This window comes from Anarrhichthys ocellatus, unplaced genomic scaffold, assembly GCF_004355925.1.
Source record: "Anarrhichthys ocellatus isolate YVR2014 unplaced genomic scaffold, GSC_Weel_1.0 scaffold25, whole genome shotgun sequence".
NCBI lineage: Eukaryota > Metazoa > Chordata > Actinopteri > Perciformes > Anarhichadidae > Anarrhichthys > Anarrhichthys ocellatus.
In genome coordinates this window covers 199,322-223,203 of record NW_022280055.1, presented here as the reverse complement: position 1 = coordinate 223,203, position 23,882 = coordinate 199,322, and the positions used below count along the sequence as shown (strand labels likewise).

Below are 23,882 nucleotides of genomic sequence, written 5' to 3'. Positions count from 1 at the left end.
CTAACTTGATTTATTACCTCAGTAAACATGAGTTTATGGTCTCAATCGCTAGTTTAAAGTCTTCTTCAATACCGCATGGTGTTCATTTAGTAAACTATTGTCCCATTGAGATTCAAATAGACCATAAAGCGAAGTGCGCTTTAGGGCGGGCTTACTGTGAATGACAGGTCGCTGCCGCTACCAGAGCCGTATACGACGTCTCTACGTCACTCCTCCGCAGTCCAAACCCGGTAACTTCTGCTCATTGGTTGCAAAAAGCCAAGATGGCAACGGCCAAATCGCCGAACTCTATGCTTCAAAACGGTATTCTACAAACCAATGGGTGACGTCACGAAGACTACGTCCACTTCTCATATACAGTCTGTGTGTATTTCAGTTTTTCTTTTTTAATAAATTTGCAAAAATTTCTACATTTCTGTTTTTTTCTGTCAAGATGGGGTGCTGAGTGTACATTAATGAGAAATAAAATGAACTTTTTTGATTTTAGCAAATGGCTGCAATGAAACAAAGAGTGAAAAATTTAAAGGGGTCTGAATACTTTCCGTACCCACTGTATGTATATACATACAGTACAAAGGGTTGTCAGAAGTCCCAGATGCACAGTCTGTACACAATAATGGGTTACATAATTCAGCACACAAGCATTCGGCATATTTAATTCCCCCGTCACTTCACAATGCCAGAAAATAACTACAGTTGGCCAAAACAAGAGAAAATATTGTGGGAGGATAGCAAACAAGGGTAGAGTGTGAGAAAGAAAAAAAAAAATGAAACTTGAGATGTGTGTAAAAGTAATGTAGGAGGGTCCAAACAAAAGGCCGTTTCTAACTGACAATGCTGCGAGTGAGGCCAGTGTACACATGCTGATGACAAAAGGAGGCTGTAGCTCTGAATGGGGTCAAACTGAGGGTGGCAATAGTAGCAACCGACACCTAGCAACGCTGAGAAAGAGAGAGGAAGAGAGACAGAAAGGAAGAGGGAAAAAGTGCAAGCATTGAGCGCAGCATTAGCGAAAAAGAATGAAAAAGGTGGGAATTAAAGCAAATAAAAGGGGAATTATAGCTCAAAGATGCTCTTTTCAACCAACCCTGCTGGCTATTCACACATCTCTGGCACAGATAAGATAGAACACAAACACAACTGTCAGAGATGAAGAACACAAACTATTTCTATAATAAGCACTAATTATAGAATTGGCAAATAAGGCGACGCTTCCTTTCACATAGATGAGAAACCGGGCCGTTTGTACTCCTGACAACCTCCGTGATCAAAGCAGTCCTCGCTGCAGAGGAATAATGGACAGCACTTTAAACCCTCACCTCTTCATTAGAACGTGATGCCAAGCATGGAGTATCCGGGAGAGCTATTATCAACCCACGCCTTCTGAGTGCAGCTGCTATTTGCTTAACCTTGTTCAGAACACCGTCTGTAGGCCGGGACCGGGTTTGTCTTGAGCCCGACCCACGTCGAGATAAATTACATTACCAGGAAGGACAATACCTGTGCAGCGGCAGGTTTCAGCGAATTTCAGCTATTCGAGTCCTACAAACCCGCTAACCTGCTAGTGTGGGAACCAGAGAGGTCACCGGTGTGACGTGTGCAACCGAGATATTCCACGTTAAGTAGCTCATTATACAGTTACCGACCCGTTTCTCACACACTTCCGTCTGTGCACTTTCCTGGCCGTCTGTTTGTCTGCCAAAGCATGATTGAAAAAGAAGAATTGTTCATTTAAATAACTGCTTCTGGTTAGTGCGACGCATTACCATGATTGCTTTAGTGCGAGTATATCCGATCACTTATATTTTCATTACTTTAGACCGTCTGTGTTGGCACATTGAAAAGTGAATCATGCCAGCACAGAATCCAATATATCCATCCTGTAATTACCACAGGGCCCCATGTTTATATTTAGGAAAAGATCCATGATGGTTAAACTCAGAATAGAAGACCCAGTTTGAAAATGAATCTACATTTAGTGTTTTACTGTTTATTTGAGCTCTTTTTGTTTACTGCAGCTTTGCCAACTCCTGACAAAGTGAAGGTAGAGAGATATTGATTTTAATTCTGGTGGTATTAGAAGCCATAACAGTGTCCTTGCTGTGTGTTTTGGTCGCTTTAAGGGTGGAACCGGTACGATAACATGTAGCATGTTGCTAATACATACTGTACCTTGAACACAGATCTTCCAGCAGATTAAACATTGAATTAAATGTTAGATGGCTGACACTGTTACCAGCCACCTTCATATTTACCCTCATATTCCATGTTTGCATTGCCTCCCTGCTGCCAATGTTTGGCAAAGTGTGGCAACAGCACCTGAATTTTATGATCATCTTCTTATTGGAAATGGCCCATCTCTTGATCACTGTAATTAGACATCTGAACCACATAATGCAAATGAATCCAGGAAATAATATTTAGACAGCTGAGTACTCAAGACATATTAGTACAGAATGTGCCTGAATGGTACTGTTGGTATATTAGACTTCACTTCACTGCCAGTCTGGTGAGTTCTATTATCAAAAAGGCAAAGAAAGCCAAAATAACAATGATAAAAACAGGTCCCCCTGTCTCCAAACCTACGAGGAAAATGGTTAAACTTGCATTGTTCTGTCGTCATTTAGCGCAAGAACATATTTTCAGCAACTTTCAAAGAGCCAGCTCTTCTGCTCCTTTTCATTTTGCTACCTATTGCACATCAACAATTATCAGCAATTATCTGAACCTGAAAAACAGCTTGAAAGACAACAGTGAGAGACAAACTGAATCCTAATTCAACAGTTGCAAGGCATGGCCTGGACTAATAATGTGAAGACTGATTGAGATGTGCTCAGTCCTATCCATCCTGATAATCTGCAGCGTGGAGTGAATCACTGCAGCGCTGACGCTCCTGTAAATGTTGCCTGTGAGTCATGATTGTACTGTAGGCGGAAACACCTGCTCCAGGAACACACCTGTACTATGTTGGCCTCAGATGCTTAGCAGATTATTGTGTAATCACAAAGTGGTCATCACTCAGCCCCGACCTTTGGAAACTTGGCCCTGCATTCATGGAAATACTGTACATCTCCAGGTAATACGTTAATAGAATATGACTTCATATAATTACTAAACACTAAAATGTCAATTTCGCATGCCACTCTTCAATAGGCGTCTTTTTAATCATCGTTATCGGGGAAACGTGAAAAGAATCTAAACAGATACATCAGCTGTTGGACAGTCGTTATAAACGTGTATGTTGGAAAAATCTCTGTGCTTGACGAGGTCATGTGACCTGCGTTACCATACATTGCCCCACAGAGGCGCACTGTTCTTGGTGTTTGGTTTCAAGAGAGCAAAAGAGAGAGTGACATGTTCAACAAAGAGAAGAGTTTACGCATTTAGCTTACTGTGTGCTATTTAGGTGTTAACTGAGATTAGACATTAGTCTAAATCTTAGTCAGTGGATTATGTTCACACAGAGAATACGACTGTTAGTGCAACTCAACTTCAAACAAGGTCAGTGGTATTTTCCTTTGTACTGGTTCATGTGTGTGTCGTCATATAAGCTTTCAACAGCAGCAACTGCTACTAGAAGTGTTGAAAGACAGAAGCTATTGCTCTCATCATCAAACATGTTTTTAAGAGAAAACGGAGAAAAAAGGAATAACAAAAACGGTGTCAGACATGAAACTTTATGAACTCTGCATGTACTGTATTCAGAGGGTGAGAGAAAGAGGAGGGAAGAAACTTCAAATTACACCCTGAATATTGGGCCTTTCCTGTGGATTTTGTGCTTGAATGGAACCAGTATTGTGACCGCTCACCATGTTAGTGATCTCTGGGTACGTAGTTTCCACCAGCACCCCTCTGTTGGTGGAGACGTAGTCCACGAGCTCGTTCAGAGTGGCCCTCTTGATCTCCTTGCTCTTCAGGTCCATCACAGAGTCCAGGAAGTCGAAGAGCATGCAGCACTGCTGGAGCTTCTGGGTGAAGAGCTCCTGCTGCTCTGTGGAGGGGGCATCTGGAACCACACAGAAGAAAAGAAACGCACTGAGTCGCTGCTCGTATGCACAGTGGAAGGCATAATGTGAGGATCTATGCAAACAGATGACAGACATTTGTTCCTCTCGGTGGTAGGAATTTATTAAGGCACGGGTTAAGATTATCTTTTGTTTTTAACATCCCTAACCAGTTCAAATCATAAATGGACGGGATTAAAGAAAAGAAAAGTCCTATAAATGTCCTAAATTGCTGTTTTTTGTGCACACTGTTACATATCTAACTGCTGGACAAACAGACAATGTATTCTGTCACAGAGGATTTGATGGTAAAGCTTTTTATGGATTAGCCGGTGAGTGTGTTCGGGGTTATTAGAGCTGTCAAACTTGACCCCAGCTAAGCTATAAACAGCATTTGGCAGCCGTCCACAAACGCAGTGACACACTGTACAGTGATGTTCTGTTCCAGCAGCAGCAGCAGGACTCCGTCTCTACTGGGGGCAGACGGACCAGCAAAGTGAACCACCGCTGCAGGTCTGATCTACAGCACCTCCAGAACCACAGACCCGGGTTCTAGGGTTACGCAGATATAAATGCCAGCCGGGACACGTGTTGACAATGAGGTGCATATTAATGTCTTCATGTCTCGTGTGATAACTAAAGTTAATAAATCTAGATCTTTTATTAGTTAGTTTTAATTAGTTGTTTAACTTCTCATTAGTGCCGTTTCTCTACCAAAACAGAGCCACATGCATGTAATGCGAGTCTCAATATACTTAAAATAGCCATTATAATAAATAGTATTAATACGCGTACGGTCCTAAAACGGACCTCTTGCATTTCACGGTCAACACAATTCAAATATTCAATCATTAGAATAATTGTTTGTTGCAGCCCTAAAACACACAACACACACGTGTATTTTAGTCGGGGTGAGAGGTGTCATGGTGTCTCTTATTGAGCAGTGTTATGCACCTAAAAAGGCATTACCCAGAATAAAATGGTGGGAGCATAGAGACAACGCGCTGTCAGGCACAGCCAAAGTATTCACACTGCGCCTCACACCTTGTGAAAATGTTCTAGTGGTGTTGACAGCCGACGAAGTACTTATGCAACTGAACTCTACAGGTCAGACTGCTGGCTGCTGCTCCGAGTCAACTCAATATCGGAGGGGAACTGCACCAAGCTCACTTCTGTTCCGTTTCTGTGTGCAGAGAGCTAGATAAGGTGAACAGTACTACTAAAAAGGAAGCTACAAGGAGATGGTTAGTTTAGCACAAAGACCGGACTAGATCAGAAGATAACCATCTGTAAAAACCACAGAATGTACGAATACATTTATACATAGACGGTATAAAAACGTCTCAGTGATGTCACCCAAAGGTGGCTGAAGAACAGTCGTGAAGCTCCCGCCATCACCATCTTGGCACTAAAGACACAGCCCAACTCTAAAGTGGGCAAAGAGGTGGATCGTTGGTGGAGCTGAGGCCGCGTGATCAGAGCAGACAGCTAGCAGCCATGCCCATAATTATGCCCAACTTCAAGCATTTATATATTATATTTATATAGTTATATATAAATTCACCTCCTGTACAGTTGTCATGAACGGGGAAATTAGCTAGAGACCAAACCCGTCTTTGGTAGCAGGCTGTAAACGTGTATTTCTGCTGTAAAGTTGGGCGTTTCAACACGAGGGTCTATGGAGACTGACTCGCTCGTCTCGCCTCAAGTGGCTGTTTGTGGCATGAAAGCAAATAAGCGCATCTCCCAAAACATTGAGCTACTTCGTTAACTCTCTCAGCTCTAAAGCTCTTTTGTTTTTGTGGATATTACATATACTTTATCTATACAATATGCTCCACAACTCTTTCAGGATAGGTCACGGCTTAGCTTCCCTTGCTGTTTCTGCAAACAATGCAGTCAACATTTACGCGGGGCTTTCACATATTTATAATGTGTTTTCAAATCATTTCACTTCTTAACGGGGAAGGACCCCCCCCCCCCCGAGAGGAGAGGAGGCCTGTTAGATACAGTCTGACATGGAGATGCGTTTACCGATGTGGAGCTATTTTTGCCTTTCAGATACAGATGCATGAGTGCACAAATTCCTCGGGGTGCAAGGAAGGAAAATGTTTCCACTGGAGCTACGAAGCTATGCATGAAAACAAAGAAGAAGAAAAACGCTTAAAGACATCGGATAGAAAATCCACATGAATCCAAGCTGCGTACGATCTACATGGATTTAGATGCAGAGCAATACATGCTTGTGGTAATCTGAAGGATATGCTGCATATTCTGACTGCTGTCTCTTACACAAAGCTCCAGGAATCACTTAAAACAATTATCTGTACGCAATGCCGTGTGTTTCATAACCACACATAGACAATAGAAAGTTGCAGGGTTAAAAGGAGAAACCGTTACAGCACAGGATGGATAATTAGAGTTAGAGTAAATAACACAAAGGACATTGGTGTCCTATAGCTGAACTACTGTATCTTAAGTGTAAATGATTCTACTGAATTACAGGTTTCAACATTCATTACAGACCTCTCGAATATCTTAAAGATGACAGCACGACCTCAAATGACACAAGAAGCATAACTCCGTCGCAATTAAGAACAGAAGCGGTTGTTTTATGTAATGAAAGAGCATTTACAGGGAACTTGAGTGTGAGTATTCACATCACCTACAGGCTTCAACCACATTAGTGTTGCTGGAATAAGATCCGAGAAGAATCACACACACATCTACCGGGTCCTAAAATAGGTTGGCGCTTTTTCTGCTCTTGTGTGAAAAAGACCCGAATACAAAAACAAACATAGCAGCTGATCTGCTCTGTATTTACAACACCAGACTAGATGCTGCCGACCGCCGCCATGTTGAAACCAAACGTGACATTAGCTATTGTTAAGAGGTAATAGAAAAGAAAACCTTTAAACTCTGAATATAAATAAGTCAATGGATCTATGTTACAAGAGACGGTACACCTAATAGTAATTTGCAGTAATGATCTGGCTTCAAACTAAAATCTATTGAGCTTTAATATTTCACAATATTTAAAGTTTGGTTCCATATGTAGTACATTCCATTTTCTATTTATTGCATCATTGACTTTTATATAAGTGGCTTCTCAGAAACACGCACTGTACAACACGCAACAAAGACCAGATTGGTGGACAAAAACAGGATCTGAGCTCTACAACCACAGCACTGCAATTAACCAGAGACGAGACAAATGTAAGGAAAAACCTGAATAAAAGAGAAGAGGAACATATCGAATGCACAGTACAGCGCCTTCAAAGTCACCAGAGCTCAACACATCTGAACACCTAAAGCAGCTCTCCACCGTCATCACAACACCTAATGAGGGAAAGTAGAATCCTGAGTCTATGAGCGTCGACACCGACCAGAAATAGTTCTTTCCTTTCAACTATACCATATCTGGGATTTTTTGCAGCGCTATAAACTTTCTTACTATTATCCTATCTTATTACTTTTTTTGACATGAATATACAATACTTCACGATGACAAAAACCAAAAGCATATTTCATAAATGAATGCAACCCTGTTCAAATTTGAATACAAATACGTCTTATGCACATCAAGGATCTCTTTAGACCTCGGCTGAGAGGCTGCATTCATCTTAGATTATCTTGATTGTTTGGATCATGTACATGAAGATGAGGATAGAAAACTGTAGACTTAACATCATTTATTCTATTTAAATATCAGTATTGCAGAAGTATTGTAAATTAAACTGTTTGAAATGTCCCATCATTACATGTTTCCAGTGATTATTAAGTATGAAGGCGCTAATTCGTAGACACAGTATGGTTTTCTATCAGGTTTTTGGGATGCTTAACAATGTCGACTATGTTGTACTCCTTCAGTACAGTAATCCTTCAGCATTCAAAGGTAATTTATTTTCATTATGCAACACATGTTTGCACAACAAAGTGCATTTAATATGCATCAGGAGTAATGTAAACAGCAGCAACAGAACAATTCTCCGGGCAATATGGCCGACATCTTGAATACATCAAATGTACAGCGATCATAAGCCAAACTGTGTACTAAATATGTCGACCTCTTTGATCTTAGAAAGACATAAAAGTAAACAAATTTACCTGCAACATGCAGGGTGACAGATTTTCAAAAAGGATAATTCAACTTGTTCACAAATATGTTTGAAACAGAAGCCAGCTTTCTCAGCATCATAACGCAACTGCAGTTATGCAACCACTTTCCATTTCAGCACGGCATGTCTCGCTGCCCCAACAACTGGTGTGTGTTGTACTGCTGCAGCACAGGTCAGAGGTCACAGACATGCATCACTCACTGGATGCACAGCACAAACTGGCATATATGACTCAACAAATTATGATTATATATATATCATAAAAAATAAATTCACAATAATAAACTGTGTATATAATAACATGCTGCTGAAACTGTTAAGTTCTTAATACAATAATAAAGTACTGCACATGGATTAAATTCACACAAACAAGCTTTACCGTGTGGTTATTTCATAAAGGGTAATTATTTATTCAATTACCAGAAAACATGCTATATCATGATACCGTCATCAAGATATGAAATGACCGTTAGCAGGATACAAGAACATTTAATGTAGATAGTGTCTGAACTCTATTTGCATTTTGATAACCACTGTTAAGTAGAAACAGCAGTGTTAAATCTGTTTACAAAAAGGAAACTAATATATGAAATCTCAGTATTAATATTTACATCCGACAGGTTCAGGAGTCTTTGTCACAACCATAAGCACAGATCTGTGGTGTGAACACAAACACCATGATGGTAGAAACACTGGTGGTCTTGACCTTCACAGTTAAATATACAACAAACAAAACATTATTTATAGTATACTTCAGAAATCCTGAGCTCTCCATATCAATTCACTAACTACACTAATGTCTGCCCTTCTGGTGGCCATCATCATTTCAAAGAAACACGGTAAAGCAGAAAGAAACCAAAACAAAGTGAAGTCTGCAGGTCAGGTGACCTCTGCACAGGGACAGATTAGTACTGCACAATGAAGAGTTTAGTTAGACTGGCACACTAAGTTGACCCCTATGAAGATCTACCTCGATAGAAGTCCACGATTAACAAACAATTAACAAAACTCACAAAAAAACCGGTAGAAATAAACGCGTGTGTCGGTCTACTGTAGGCCAAATATGAGCACTGATGCATGGCGGCAGTGACGCCCCACTGTTCATGCTGCAGCTGCTGAACCGGTTGGGTGAGATGCTGTTACACGCACAACTTGATTCAGACATTTGTTTGGAGTGCACATTAAAATAATGCTGGCACAATAACCGAAAAACTGTTTAAAGAGTAACTAGAGAATGCAGGCCAAATGCAAGACTGCCGCTTCGAAAAGATTGAACAATAAATACACTGTGTTGCTTCGTGTACAGTACTTTATTTCAAGTCATTCATTTTTATATATATATATATATATATATATATATATATATAAATAAATAAAATAGGTGCTTTATCTGCACCACAATCCAACACCACTAAGAAAGCAATAGTATAGCCGGGAATAAAGACCCAACGAGACATTTGTGAGAAGCAATAAAACAAGTAAAGGCACAGCAATGATTTCAAGCCCAACCCTGACTTCAATATTTTCCCGGGCCTGTCATCCCACATAACAAACACTCTGGTAGCTTTCCCTCTTACTTTTGCTAGAAGGATGTGTGTGTGTAAGACAGACACCATATGGTTAACGCATGTGGTTTCAGCCTGTCCTAAAACATTATTTCATTATTATTCAAATTTATTTGGAATCTTAATTCAAGCTGAATTGTATAACACAATGTAATCACATATAAATTGTCAGGTATTTTCAATAGATGACAATACGAAGTAGAAGTGTAGAGATGGAGCGATATGACTCGGAACATCAATACCAGAGTCTTAGATGCGGCTGCATCACTACAAAACTCACATTCTAGAGGAATCGGCCAAAAATAGATACCTCCGTCATACACCAATACATAAAAGGTTTGAAAAAAAGTACAGTATTCACCCTGAAATGTATATACACACACAAATAATGATGCCTCTCACATCTAATTTCTACAATCTTGCTTCAATTTCCCCCGTCTCCATGGAGTCAAAGTTTCCGTACAAACGTTACCACCAGTCACCGCCCTGAGATGGGCGTAACGGTTACATGAATGTTCTTTGATTGCACGTGTTTGCAATTTACCAGAGTGTAAAACATTAGAAAAGCAGCAATCAGGGCAGTAAACTGAATGCTGTTGTCGGCCAATCAGCCGCCAGCAGAATGATTATAAGTACCAGCTGCTGTGGCCAACAGGTTTGCTTACACATCTGGACGGTTCAGTAGTTAACCAGACATTATTCAGGAGGTGGTCTTAAGATCATGTTTAGCTACACAGAGTAACAACTTGAATGGAAAGATTTTGGAATAAAACTAGACTGATCAGAGGGCATAAAACGCATCTTTCACTGATTCTAGTTATTGATGTATTTATTAGGCGTTTACGTGTTCTCAAATGTTAAAATGTGCAGCTTTTCTTGGTCTGACATTATAGTAAATGTCATATTTATTGGTTTTAGACCATTGCCTGGACGACTGAAAACATTTAAATGACGTCACCTTGTTCTAAAGGAAAGTGTTTTATAGACAAACAGGGTAATCCATAACAAAAACAAACGCGAGTTGCAGTGCTAGCTATCGCCAGTATAAGTGACACAAGATATATGCACCATTATTATATGGATCATTTATTCTGGCATAACAGAGATTTAAACTCCCATGTCACATGAAGTGCAGCATCTGTCGAACTCCCATATCTACGCCATCACACATACAGTATGTGCATGCTAATAAAAGATTGGTGAAGAGATGAAGACATTTCTGAGAGTATAATAATCGTATGAGAATGTGCTTCGCTGCAGCTTTCGCTGTGGTGGGGAAATTAAAACCACAACCGAGACAGTCTTGCCTGAGACACCAATTAGTTGCTGAAGAAAAGCCAGTGGTTGAAGGAGGAAGACGCACGTCATGGCTGTGCACGGATTTTAAGACAGTTTCCATTAAAACTGTTGGCAGCAGTGGAATGGCTGCATTTGCGATATCTTCTACCGAGCTGCAAACTCTCGACCTCAAATCAAATGTGTACAGCAGCAAACGATGAGGAAACCAATGTGAAGTACACAAGTTACTACACCTTTCACACTTTCACACCTGCCAGAGGCCACAATTATGAGGATGACAGCAACACAACCGCTGTGCATCACAGAAGCTTTGTCCCACTACTTCCTGGAAAATGATTTATTGATTTGAAATCTGCTGGCAGGAATGATGGAAACAGACTGTGCTGCACAGACTTGTCGATCAATACTGGGCCAAAAGAGGGGGACATGTTTTCCATGATGAGCCATCGCTAAAGGTTGGTGTCATCAAAACTGGCTAATTTTCAATTATATGTCGATTATTTTGGTTAATCATTTAGGCTACAAAATTTCAGAAAATAGTGAAAATGTCCCGCACAGTTTCCAAGAGTCCGAGGTGACGTCCTCAAATCCCAGAATTTGAGAGAACAGAAGCATTGAAAGTGGGAGGTTTTTGCTTTAAAAAAAAAAAATGGCATCAATTATTAATAAAATATCTAAATTGTTGATTTATTTATTTATTACTCAACAGTTGTTTTCTGAACTATCAGGGACAAAACAAATGGACAGTCACTGCTTGGACTGAGTGAGGCTAAAGTAACATATGGCTATAGCTCAATCAGAAGAGACTATATGAAATACTAAAACACATTTTGATGAAGACTCCAACTATGTGAAAAAGTTGTGAAAGACATTTTGTGGCTCCGGAGGCAAAGTCTGATAAATAGACTCAGTCGATGTCACTGTGGGTCGAGGCTGAACAATTAAGAAGAGAGCTTCCCCGGCCTGTGAGGCTCTTCATCTCTGCTTCAAACTAGCCGCTACTAGCGTAACACGCCTGAATCTGCTCAGCAGTCGAATTGCATTGTGGGCAATGTAGGCAGGCGCCAGGTTTTCACAAGGAAGAAGAATGGGTGGAATACAAAAGATAAAATCGGTCGAGTACTCTTGTAAAATATGTAATAAATTAAGAAGTAAGAGAGAATTAATCAATTAACTTGTAGATATTCTTGGAACCAGATTAAAACACAGATTTTCTGTTATGGAAATTAAACTTTGGGAGAAATAACATCAGTACTGCATTCACACTATTAACAAGAACCACCACACCACCCGAGCGCAGGCTTTTGGTCTAGTTAGGAACCCTGTCGGAGCTCAGAACGTCCCCGCAGTGACAGAAATATGAACCTAAATGAAGCCGAGTCTGTATTTGGAAAGCAAAACCTTCCTCCGGCTCTCAAGGCTTCTGGCTGCCATGGCAACAATGTTGGTCTCAGAGTGACTCATCTCTTCAGTGTCGATCACACAACAGGAGCTCGAAGCTCTCCAACCTCTCCATGGCAGGAGGGAAGGAGCATCTCTGCAATCTAGGAGGACCTGAAACCTCTTACCTACTTACCTCTTTATTTTTGTACGTTCTGTGTATGTACGTTAAACCAGAGTCAAATTTACATGGCCAATAAAGCTCATTTACTATTCATGGATTCCTATTATTTAATAAGATGAAAATAAAATCCGTCAAACATCGTATCCATGTTCTCGTAGAATGACTCCACTCGAGTCTGATTTTCACAACAAGGCGTGAGGAACCCGACCACAGCAGGCCGTCTTCACAGAGTACATGGAAGTATTTTATGCTGCGTCTCTAAATACAAAGTCATGCACGTAGAGAGACACACAATCTGATCACTGATGAGGAAAACTCAATCGTAAAGTCCTTATGGTGCGATCATTTACAACTGCGCCCGACTGCCACAGGAGAGAAAAAAAGAAAATCAATCTCGTGAATCAATCTGTGATGAGACAACAGACTCTGCTGCAAAAATCAACTCCAAAAATAGGACAAGCCACCTACAATGTAAGCCTCGGGTTTGTTGGTTTGTCACATTTTTGTTTGCTTGTTATTGTACTTCCATGTCACTTTCCCCCCGCTTTGCTGTGATTTATGGACGCTCTCTTGCAACGTTTCAAACTAATCCACTGATACAAACGTCCCTAAAGCTGATACGAGTCTAACTTCTAGCTGCCGTTAGCTCAACACTTCCATGTACATCACGTGCCAATAGCTCCTTCTCAGGAAACCAGCTCTGCCAATAATTAACTACACAACTTCAACAGAGAAATGAACAGTGGTTCTATAAGCTCTTTAAAAGCCTGTTCCCTATGTGGCATTAATAGAAATAACATTCTACTAATACTCGAACCATCGACTTCAGAGCGCACCCAGTCTTAGTGCACTAACAACAAGAAGACAGCCAGATGTGCATCCGTTAATAACATGTACCTCATTATTTCATCAGGAAGGGCTTTATGACTTTGATGTGAAAGCCAGGTGACTAATCTGTATTTAAAAATACCCAAAAACAAAATAACTGAAATATAGATTTCCTTAATTCTACAGCAGCAATAGTCCCCACGACGAGCATAAATCACCCTCAAGCTTATGGTGAAATGAAGTCGGATAATTCAGCCGTCACTGTCACGCTCGTCAACGTGCCGTTTGCTGCCGTGCTGGTTCTAGTCCGTTCTGGGTGTTGTTGTGGTGCAACACTCTAGTTTGGGAAAACCAAGTGTTTCAAATTCCTGTGCTTCTTTTCACTATCTGCTCTCAAAATGCGTCATACAAGATTAAAAAAAACACTACATTTTCTAAAAGCTGTTGAAATGTAAATGAAAACAGTCGTAACTCATTCGTGACATATTTTGTTTTCTTCGTCTTGAGGAGTTGCATCATGTTAAAAAGTTCCAGCTACTTGACCAGGCAAGTCAAAGTGTGCTTGTTAAACCAGTAACAGAAACACTGGTGATAAGATGTTGAGGCTTGTCGGAATAATTCTGAGGAAATTACTCATTTTGAATTAAAAAAAAAAAAAAAAAAAAAAAGCTGTTGTAAGATTAAGCAAGAAAGGCAAAGTGTCAGTACCTCAAATTCAGGTTATTTGTGTGGATCATAATAGGATTCAAACTTAGTTATTGTCATATATATATAGTGATATAAGTTATGATATGTCTATCCCTACTATACGGTAGAGTCAGCCAATGCCCAACATCTAGATTTACATTCCACAGCATTATGCTAGAAACAATGCCAAATATTTACTACACTGCAGTGAAATAACGTAAGCATGTCTAAGCACAGTGTTGTGAATGGAATGTAGATTAACATGGTTGTAGGCGGGTTTAACTGCAGGAAGACAAAGGACAGGTAGCTCGTCAGGTGCATGCTGTTGCCATTTGAAAGACAAATATGACTGAAATAGATATATATGGAAGAGGTCAGATCGTTTTATGTATGACATGTTTAACAGCACAACGCAAGTGGGTCCACCTTTGTTTTGGATTCATTACAGGTGCATAAAGCTGCCAGTTCTAGCCAATGCAATTTTCAAAAACACAAATGTATCTGCTGCCAAGTACCAAAAGCATTTTAATGAACTACAATGACCACAGATCATTGTCTCAGCTGAGACCAATTGAAAACAGCCAAGTATTAAATATATCACTACACTGGAGAAACAAACTGCCAACCTGCATCCAACACTGTGTATAGAGATACAACAACTATTGAAATAGTTATTTGTGGTTAGGACAACGTCACTATTCAAAACACACACACACACACACACACACACACATTAGGAACCTCTCTTTTTAGGAAGTGCAGTACTACACTTGACAGGCAGGAAACAGACTCCTTGATCGGGCCTCCACCTCACATGCCGTCCTGGACTCTCCACCGCACTATTCTCAGGCCTAGTGCTTGCTTGTGGTCACTTACATCCATTCATAGTACGATGATATGAACACACGCGTCACTTCAGAGGAGCCCAGTGAAAGATGAGCTGTCAAAACTAACAAATCAAAAACCTGACAAGGCCTGACAGGTAGTTCTCATTTTTTCCAGGTGGAGCACTGCGATACCTCTTACAAGGTATACCTTTCAGTCTTGTGAAGCGCTGGAATAAAACTGTAGTATTTTGAGTAAGCGTTAGTATCACTCTTGGATCAAGTGGCTTGTTAGCTGCAGGCTACAAGTTCAAATTCTTAGACTTGCTTGGGTGGTTTGGATTGGCTCTGGGAATGAATGGGAATGAGTTAAGCCCGCTGTATGCTGCTTTGTTGAGGCCTTCCAGCAAAGATTGCTGAACCTTTCTTCAACTGTTATCTTCCCTATCAACACGCTCTACCAGCATCAACACACAGACCAATCACAGGTCTTGTGCTTACAGTTTCTCCCTTGTAGTCACTGTGTTTTTGTGTGTGTCCTCTACAACACCTTGCTGCAAAAGCATAAACCCCTCTTCAACATCTCTCCGGATGTGCCTCTGCATGTCAATTCAGCCCAAACTGCTCCAGTGAGGCTACTCTGGGTGTCCAGAAAAATATATCTCGTAACTTGGAAGCTAGCACAAAGCAACTGTGATGCAAGGGAAGTAAAAACAAAAAAACATCCGTTGACAAAATGCAGTATTTTTGATGTAATGCACTTTGACACACAGTCGTGTATTTTTGTGTAAGGACTTGTGGTCAACTCTTGCAGCAAATAGATTGAAATGTTTGGAGATGTGTCCACAACTTTCACCAATAGTGGCCCAAGACTTGTGCAGTACTGTATGGAAACTGGAAAATATCTGCTAAAATGACCTTAATTCATGTTTGTTGCATGCCTGGTTATGGGCTACATGCTGGGTGTTATAGCTCCAGATCTAACGGTGAGTAATCACACACCGGTCATCACAGACAGGCTGTTCTAACCCTTCATCTTCTTACCGTACCTTTGAGCTGCGGCAGCGGCGACAGCTCCACCGGAGCGCTCTGTGTGCGGTACTGAGACGAGCCCTGGGATTTCCTCTGTTTCTGGGCCTTCCTCATGGACTTTCTCGTGAACCCGTCCACTTTCTCGGATGCGGAGATGGCCGACATTTTGAAGTGATGAAGACGTCCGATAAAAGCTATTTGTATCCCCTAGGACAAATGGAAGGTTTCCTCTTCTGTTCGCATTAGCACAAATAGCACAGAGCCAACTGCACGACCTGAAGCGCGTCTCCTGATCCACAAGTCTGGTGTTATTCTGTATGATCCAACATGGTCGCTCGGTATCGGGGGTTAGACCGTGTCCAAAGACTGCATCACACGGATATAACTAGTACTCTACAACACGAGGACAGTCTTCAAAACACAAACCAAAAAAAAGCTACAACAAACTACAACTCATGGCACTCCCCGGAGTTACAAACATAAGACAATTATGGCCTAACTTCCAAAAAATGCTGATGTGTTTTTTTTTTTTTTTTACTGCTTTGTCATATTTGCACACTGTCTACCTGTTGGAAAACGTATTAAAGACATTGCCATAAAAACGTTGCCCAAATGAATCGTAAAGTCCGGACAGTAGCTAACTACTGTACTGCTAGCATGCCTAGCTAACGTTAGCTGGCGTGCTAAGATTAGCCGAGGTTTATGTGCGCCACTACGACAACAGTGTGCACCGCTGCTGAGGAGGAAAAGTTACAAAGGATAGTTGCCCCGTTAAATTCATGTAGTTCTTCAAGTCCAAGTCTTCCAGCGCTTCTATTAATCCTAGCTGGACTTCCGTTGGAGCGTATTTTTCCAGAAGAGTTCACGTTATCCTGCGATCGTCGAAGTTGAATTTCGCTCGACGACCGAAGTCTCGTTTAACGTTAGCACTTAAAAGTTAGCAGGGTCCACGTTCAGTCGACGTCGTCCCAGCTACCTTCATCGTTGAATAAAGAGCAGTGGTTTCGTTTTCACGGCCTCAAAAGACACCGATTACTCAGAAGTACGACAAAATGTACTGGCCGTCGTGCCGTGTAGCCTAGGTAGCCATCAAAAACACTCCCAGTACAATCGTTCAGACGTCGTCTGTCTCACTTCACTGTTCGCTCGACTGCAGAGCCTGACAGGTTGTACGTCATTGAGTGACGTCTCTAATGGCCAATCACAAGCGGAGAATTAAAAGCCTGTAAACTTTTTAAACCAATCAAGTCCCGCAGAACGCGGGGCCCTGAACATGTGACTTGGGAAAACAAATATGTGACGGTGTACCAGTCGTTGTACAGTTGAACGAGGAGTGGCAGCTGTAGTAGGTATTAAATTAATTTTAATAATTATATGTATATTGTTTGTGTATTTTAATCAGGGAAAGCAATCATCCATGTTTCATCGAACCAAAATAAAAATAAAAATCGTGGGAAAGGAGATGATTATAAAATACTACTTTATAACTTTAATAAACAGAATAGAAGAATATACCTTAAAGTACATTAGTGGTTCAAACAGTGAGAAGCTTAGACGGCTATAAAAAGCAAGGAAGATGTTCCATTTGCAGACTTTCCTGTTTCCTTTGTTACGTACACCTCTACGTTCTAACTCTCGATACGCCTAAATGTATTCAAATAAAAACTATGTGCAACCTGCGAAGGCTTTGTAACTACTGCAGTTAATTATTAGTCATGACATTAGTCACTTGAGTCTCACCAAGCACTCCTTATCACACAAACGCATGAATCACACTGATAAAATGCAAGCAATGCCATACGCATTGAAACATCTTTTGAATTTAATAAAATCTGACCACAGCAAATTTGCATCAATGAAATACAAAAGAACCAAGCAACGATCATTTGTTACTTTGTACATATAAACAACTTAAGCATTAGTTCAAGAAATAACATTTTGCAGAATATGATTTGGGTAAGATTGAAAGAAAAAACAATGAAACCCATACATGCAATAAATAAACTTTGTGACATTCATAAAACTACTCAAAGATGTGGATCAAATAAATCGTATTTTTTAAGAAGAATTTAAAATGTTCGTATTTGCAGACAAACATTTTCCTCTGCACTTGAGGATTAATACCTGGTTGAACAACTTCATTAACTGTGTTCTTGTATTAAACACTAATGTATATCTTGAAGTTGTCAGTTTTGAGTAAAATTAATGATTTACTCACCAAAACATACAACATTTTTTTCAACCAGAGATTGTGTACAGCACAAGAAAATTGTGCAGCTGGCAACTGCAAAACCCATTTCCCAATTCAAATAAAAAAACAGCCTCTTGGGATTTGAAAACTGCAGCATCAATTATTTAGAATGAGTGTTTTGTCAAACTATGCAGCCCAGGCTCATGTAATCTGGATTTACATCAGTCTTCTTAGAGGCTTATTGTCTGTCAGTTCAGGTTAAAAACACTCAAAATAAAAAAAATCTATCTTTTCAAACAGAAGCACAAAGCATCTCACTGTGTGTCACTCCAGAGCCCTTCTTGTGAAATACACGGAGATTTTCTTCATGGTTTGTGGTGAGCGGATGGTCTGAAAAACAAGACACAAAAAAATGGTGAACTGCAATATTAATCTTCATAGCTGTAAAGCATCCCCATGCACATAAGCATGAGAAACGATAAGGAGGGTGAGGCCTCAATTACCACACAATCTTTCTGTGCTGGTTGACAGATTGTTACGTTTGGACAGAGCTGGGCTAGCAGTTTTCCCTGCTTTCAGTCTTCAGGCCAAGTTAAGCTAACATGCAGCTAGTCAGATAGTGCTTATCCTAAAATAACTTCATTATTCCAGTCTTCCATAATCCAACATCTGTGTCAAAGACGTTTCTATCCTGACAAGGTGCTCTACATGATAGACTAACACTAACTACTGAGAAAAGGTAAAAGCTGGTTAACTTCTGAAGCAGAGATTTTTGTGCTTACCGGTGAAACTGGTGTCTTGCCTTCTTGTTTCTTAGAGGCGCTGGGGCTTCTGGGAGTACTGGGGCTTCTGGGAGTACCGGGGCTTCCTTGACCTTTCCTCATCTTTTGGCCCATCTCTGACAACCAGTCCTTTTCTCTGGGAGAGCAGTTCTCCTTGCCCGTCTGTCTCGGTGAGACTTGCTCGTTGTCCTCTGTGCGACAGTCTGTTTGTAGCCGGCTCTCTTGAGCAGGGCAGCAGATCCCAGACAGGACACGGCTTCTCTTGGCCGCAGGGTAGAGTTCAGTAACACAGTTGCACTGTACTACGCCCTCACAGCCGGCAGATGCTCCGTCACCCGTCTCCAGCCTGCGCTTGGCCCGTCGTTCTGTGGGAGAGGTGGTGCTGCTCGCCGGGCTCTGGGGACACGGGCTCAGCACCCTGCGGGCCAGAGGGTTGAGCTGACCCGGAGACCCACAACTCGGGGATAACCACTGTTTGATAGAAGATGACGTTCTCTGGCGAACAGCAGCAGCACCCGTAGCACCCTGTGAAGGGATGGGTGAGGTGGTGCTGGAGGGCAGAGGCAAGGCAGCTCCACTGGGAGCACAGGCAGCCAGCTGGGGGGACGCCAAGCCTCCAAGACTCTCTGTCCTCTGGTTCTTGGCAGGAGTTGTTTCAGCTCTGATTGAAGGCCCTTCACAAAAGCAGAAGTCCTTGTTAGTTCACCGTGAATACTTTGAATGATACATTTTGCATTCATGGGCAGGACAGCAGTGATTTATGACAAAGTAAGGAAACAAAAGAATACAACAGCCATCAAAATACATTGTATATATTGTTAGAAGGTGGTTCATGATAGTAGTAATGTTTACTTGAGGGAGCTTTAGGACGTGCCCAACCCACGAGGTTGGCCTCTCCCACTGAAGATTGTGCTCCATCCATCTCCCGGTGAAGTCTCCAGATCCGTACAGTGTGGTCATCAGAACAGGAAGCAATCTGCAAACAGAGCAGTCGGGATTAAAGGAAATTTCATCCATCTTCCCAGCCTATTAAAACAGCTCAGCACCACAGCAGGGAAACACAAAAACCTCGGGATCATACTCGGAGTCCTTGGAAAAACCAGAAACATAATAGTTTTGTTGGCTTACCTTCGTAAAATCGGTCGGGCACCAAGCGACAGATGTCACTTCCTCGCTATGGCCTTGGAGCATCATGGGAGGTTGTTTAGGATCAGAGATCTGAAATGTAAAATTAGACGCAAGTTGCTAAAATACACCATCACAATCACCCTAAAACATTACAAATGCTACAACATTTTAACATTGCAACATAAAACAGAGACAGTACCTTCCAGACGTATGCGTTATTGTCACTTGAACCACTGGCCATGAACTGGTCATCTGGGCTAATAGTGGACTTTACATAAAATGAGGAGTTCTGGTGGCCACTGAAAACAGCCACTGTGGAGGGAAACAAAACTAATATGAGAATCACTTGATAAAAGTTACATTCGGACTCAGGACTTCATATATTTAAAGCTCTGACTTTAAGATATTAGAATATGTTTGTGGAAGCACACAAAATACCTGCGTCTCTACACTTCCTCTGTCAAACAGTGCATCTAGTGATATGCAATTAATTAAATTAGGGATCAACTGTAAAATGTCCATTTTGGAACAGATACACAATATCTGGAGTCCTTGTTTACCTGGAGTCGTTTTCATTCCGCTGACGTTGAACATGTAGATATTATCATCGGTACAGTTACTTATGACGTTGGATCTTGTGGAGTCCAGAACGAGTCCAGAATAACCTGCAACACATGCAAAACATACAATCAGCTACTTATGGTAATTTGCATATTTCAGGTAAACAGGACAAAAGGCAGTTTTTGTACAAAACTAACCCAGTCGCATGCGCATGCAAGAACCCGGGTACGGGTACGTCTGCAGGGGAACAGGATCCTGACGGAGTGCGGTGTAGTTCTTCCTCAGATCCCACATCTTGATCACTCTGGTTCAGATGAAACAGAAAATGTATTTGAACCATGTACTTCTATTTGTCATTTTATACTGGCTTGCTGCGTATTAGAAACAAGAAACAGTTTGTTTCTTACCCATCAACAGCCCCAGAAGAGATGAGGGTGTGCTGATCCCGGAACAAAACCACCGTGACACTCTGCTGGGTATCCTGCAAGAGAGACGAGGCGGTCAGCGATCGGACTTCCTTTTGAGCAGCCCTACCGCTCACTTCATTAACGTTGTGGAAGAAACTCACCACACTGGGAGCCATGCCACGTGTGCTGCTCCGCCTCTTCTTTGTTTTGGCGGGAGCGTTGGTCTCCGCTTTGTTATGAGCACCACTGATCTGTTTCACCTGCCTGTAGAAACCATCTGAGAGGAGGACACGAACGCATAAGATACCCGGACTAATCTTTATGCATTTTCCCCATGAGGCCTAATATTTCAATACAGTTTAGAAATTAAGATTGGGTCTGACAAAACACTAAATATCAACACAATACAAAAACAAAACCGGTGAAATTTAAATGTCTAATCGATACCTCTTTTGCTGCACCTGGTGTCCCAGACCATAATATTTCCATCTCTGCCCCCAGTACAGAACACAGCTGTTTAATAGAAGACAAAGCATCAATAGTGTGTATAACAAAGCATCATTAATGCAAAATATATTATATTTAAATGAAAAATGTCCCATGTCATGCATCCACCTACTTAACATTAAATACACTGTATTTTCTTGATTTTTAAATCCAATTATTCAACTTGGCAATTACGTATATGACTGGTTATATTAAAGCAACAACAATAGGTGAGAGTGTATATCAACATTTCAATAAATAACAGGCTGTCAAAGCCACAACCTCCAATGTCACACCACCAACACAGTGTTTTCTTGAGTCTTTTGGGAGAAAACAGGGAACAAAATACACCCCGGAAACTGTATTTGGTGACTTTATAGTGTACCTTTCTCCCAGGGTGTGAATGCAACAGACTTGAGGCTACAGAGGTGACCCTTGAAGCTGCCCAACAGCTCCCCTGAGTTCACGTCCCACAGCCGGGCCATCTGATCACCAGCAGCAGTCACCTAAGAATGACCAATAACATGTATTTTAAACAAGGCTGCATTTGTTAGAAAAGGGAGTTTTCAAGTTGCTTTAAATGCTGCAATACAAACAGGAGGAGATAATGAGGAAATACAAAAAGTCATAAACAAAATAAAACCAGACAATTATCAATGAATGCGTCAACAATATCTGTGTAAAGATGTATTGATGCCTAATGCATTTAAAAGATGTTACTGACATTATGATTCATAGATGACTAATAATATTGCATGCATTAGAATTGAACTTACCAAGTGAGGCTCCCCCGGTACCCAGGCTATGTCAAAGACAGCATTCTCATGAGCCAGCCATTCTGCAGACATTCACACACCATTAGTCCCATATTTCCTAATAACAGAACTGCTGTGAATTAAACTGAGTCGTCTCACATACCTTTAAGGAGTGTCTTTTCCCGGCTCTCTGTGTTGTAGATCCTAACGATGCCTTCTTCATTAGCCGCTGCGAGGACGTTCTGCATGTGCCCCGCTGAGGAGAGACACACCCCGTTAGATGGATGAACGGCAACAGCTCCTCGCTATGTTGTGTGTAATCTGAGGATTATGTGGAATTGTTTGGGTGGGTTACCAGAGGAGAAAGCCAATCCAAACGGCGGCACAGGGTCGCCCAGGTTTCCATAGGAGATGTGTTCATCATGCCGGACGCACTCGAAGCCTCCCAGCAGAGAGCTCAGAGGGTACCTGGGCCGGGGGTCCACAGGCAGGGCTGAGGAGATCAGAGAATAAAGTACATGTAGTCAGACACTGTACTAAAACTACTAGCAATACTGATACTTCACCCATCTAATGGCTGCAGTTACTTACCATTTTACAGGCTATGAATTGACATTTACTTCTCAGTTTTAAAAATCTGTAATTCATGGCTTGGGCAGTAACTCAATATGATCATTAATCAATGTTCATTGGCATTTTATCGTAGTGTTAAAATCGTTTTACCACATTCTGTTATCCAAATTGTTGTATTTACAAACAGATTAGAATGTATATCTGAAAAAAGTAGTCACTGAAGGGCTTTCTTCAGATGTTAGGAGTTATAATGCGTAACAGTAGAGCGTCAGTTTCTTTTTATCATATGATTGGGCCTAACTTACATTTTATATGTTGTGGTCGCTATTGTAAAAATGTAATTATTAATATGGTGATATTGACACATTGGAGAAGCGGGTTTTTACGCTTTTTAATGCAACACCACGTTTAATGTTCGCTCTTAAACTAACGTCAGTTTGAGCTCATTTATTATACTTATAATTATACTGCCATGGGAACAGAAACAGCACGCGACCAAAGATCCAACTAAACTACGGTGTTTTTTACCACAATTAACATGAAACATTGAGGTAAACCTACATTACCCTTGATGTTAACCTAGCATAAGTTTAGATAGCGCTATAAACTACAGAGCAACACCCGAAAAGCTCCCCAAATATCCGCAAACACACTGATTATCTCACCATTAAACCTTCGTCTGCCAGCTCCTCTGTCGACTATTGAGCGGAAAAGCATCCCTGTGCCCTACACTCCAGTGGAGGACGATCTGAAATAATATTCAATAACACGGAGAAGTATGTCAGATTAGCTGGAGGTCTTTTTCTGTGAGCTGATGCTTGTGCTCTTCTTTCCCGCGAACAGATCGTCTGAACACAGGACTGAATCCCCCGCTAAATAACGTTACGAGCTCCCATTGGTCGAAAGAGCCGCGTCCTCACGAGCGTCACATCCACTTCCTTCCTGACGGGGTTCTGTAAAGTTTACCATAATAACTACCAACGGATCAGTATTTTAATTTATTGCCTACATTTTCTGTTAATATATAATTGTATAATATCGTATTTTTCTTCCTTTTTTAAATGTATTATATTACAGT

General features: G+C 41.1%; 2 protein-coding genes across 3 annotated transcripts in view; both read right to left on the bottom strand.

Moving 5' to 3' along the window:
* Nucleotides 1-17,080, bottom strand: part of ppp2r5a (protein phosphatase 2, regulatory subunit B', alpha isoform) — a 28,544-nt gene extending 11,464 nt beyond the window's left edge. For both annotated transcript variants that reach the window (XM_031861524.1, XM_031861526.1), the window contains exons 1-2: nucleotides 15,939-17,080; nucleotides 3,810-4,006 (exon numbers count right to left, since the gene is read on the bottom strand). In XM_031861524.1, the coding sequence (XP_031717384.1) occupies nucleotides 3,810-4,006; nucleotides 15,939-16,086 (345 nt within the window). In that variant the 5' untranslated portion in view covers nucleotides 16,087-17,080. The remainder of the gene's footprint in view (nucleotides 1-3,809; nucleotides 4,007-15,938) is intronic.
* A 641-nt stretch (nucleotides 17,081-17,721) lies between these two features.
* Nucleotides 17,722-23,632, bottom strand: dtl (denticleless E3 ubiquitin protein ligase adapter). The gene is made up of 15 exons (XM_031861736.1): nucleotides 23,470-23,632; nucleotides 22,587-22,724; nucleotides 22,395-22,487; nucleotides 22,253-22,314; nucleotides 21,862-21,982; nucleotides 21,438-21,503; nucleotides 21,152-21,267; nucleotides 20,991-21,064; nucleotides 20,781-20,887; nucleotides 20,583-20,687; nucleotides 20,222-20,334; nucleotides 20,023-20,112; nucleotides 19,747-19,870; nucleotides 18,895-19,568; nucleotides 17,722-18,502 (listed from the first exon to the last, which is right to left on the bottom strand). Exons 1-15 carry the CDS (start codon nucleotides 23,519-23,521, stop codon nucleotides 18,437-18,439), a joined length of 2,001 nt encoding a protein of 666 aa, XP_031717596.1. The 5' UTR covers nucleotides 23,522-23,632; the 3' UTR covers nucleotides 17,722-18,436.
* Between the last annotated feature and the right edge of the window lie 250 nt (nucleotides 23,633-23,882).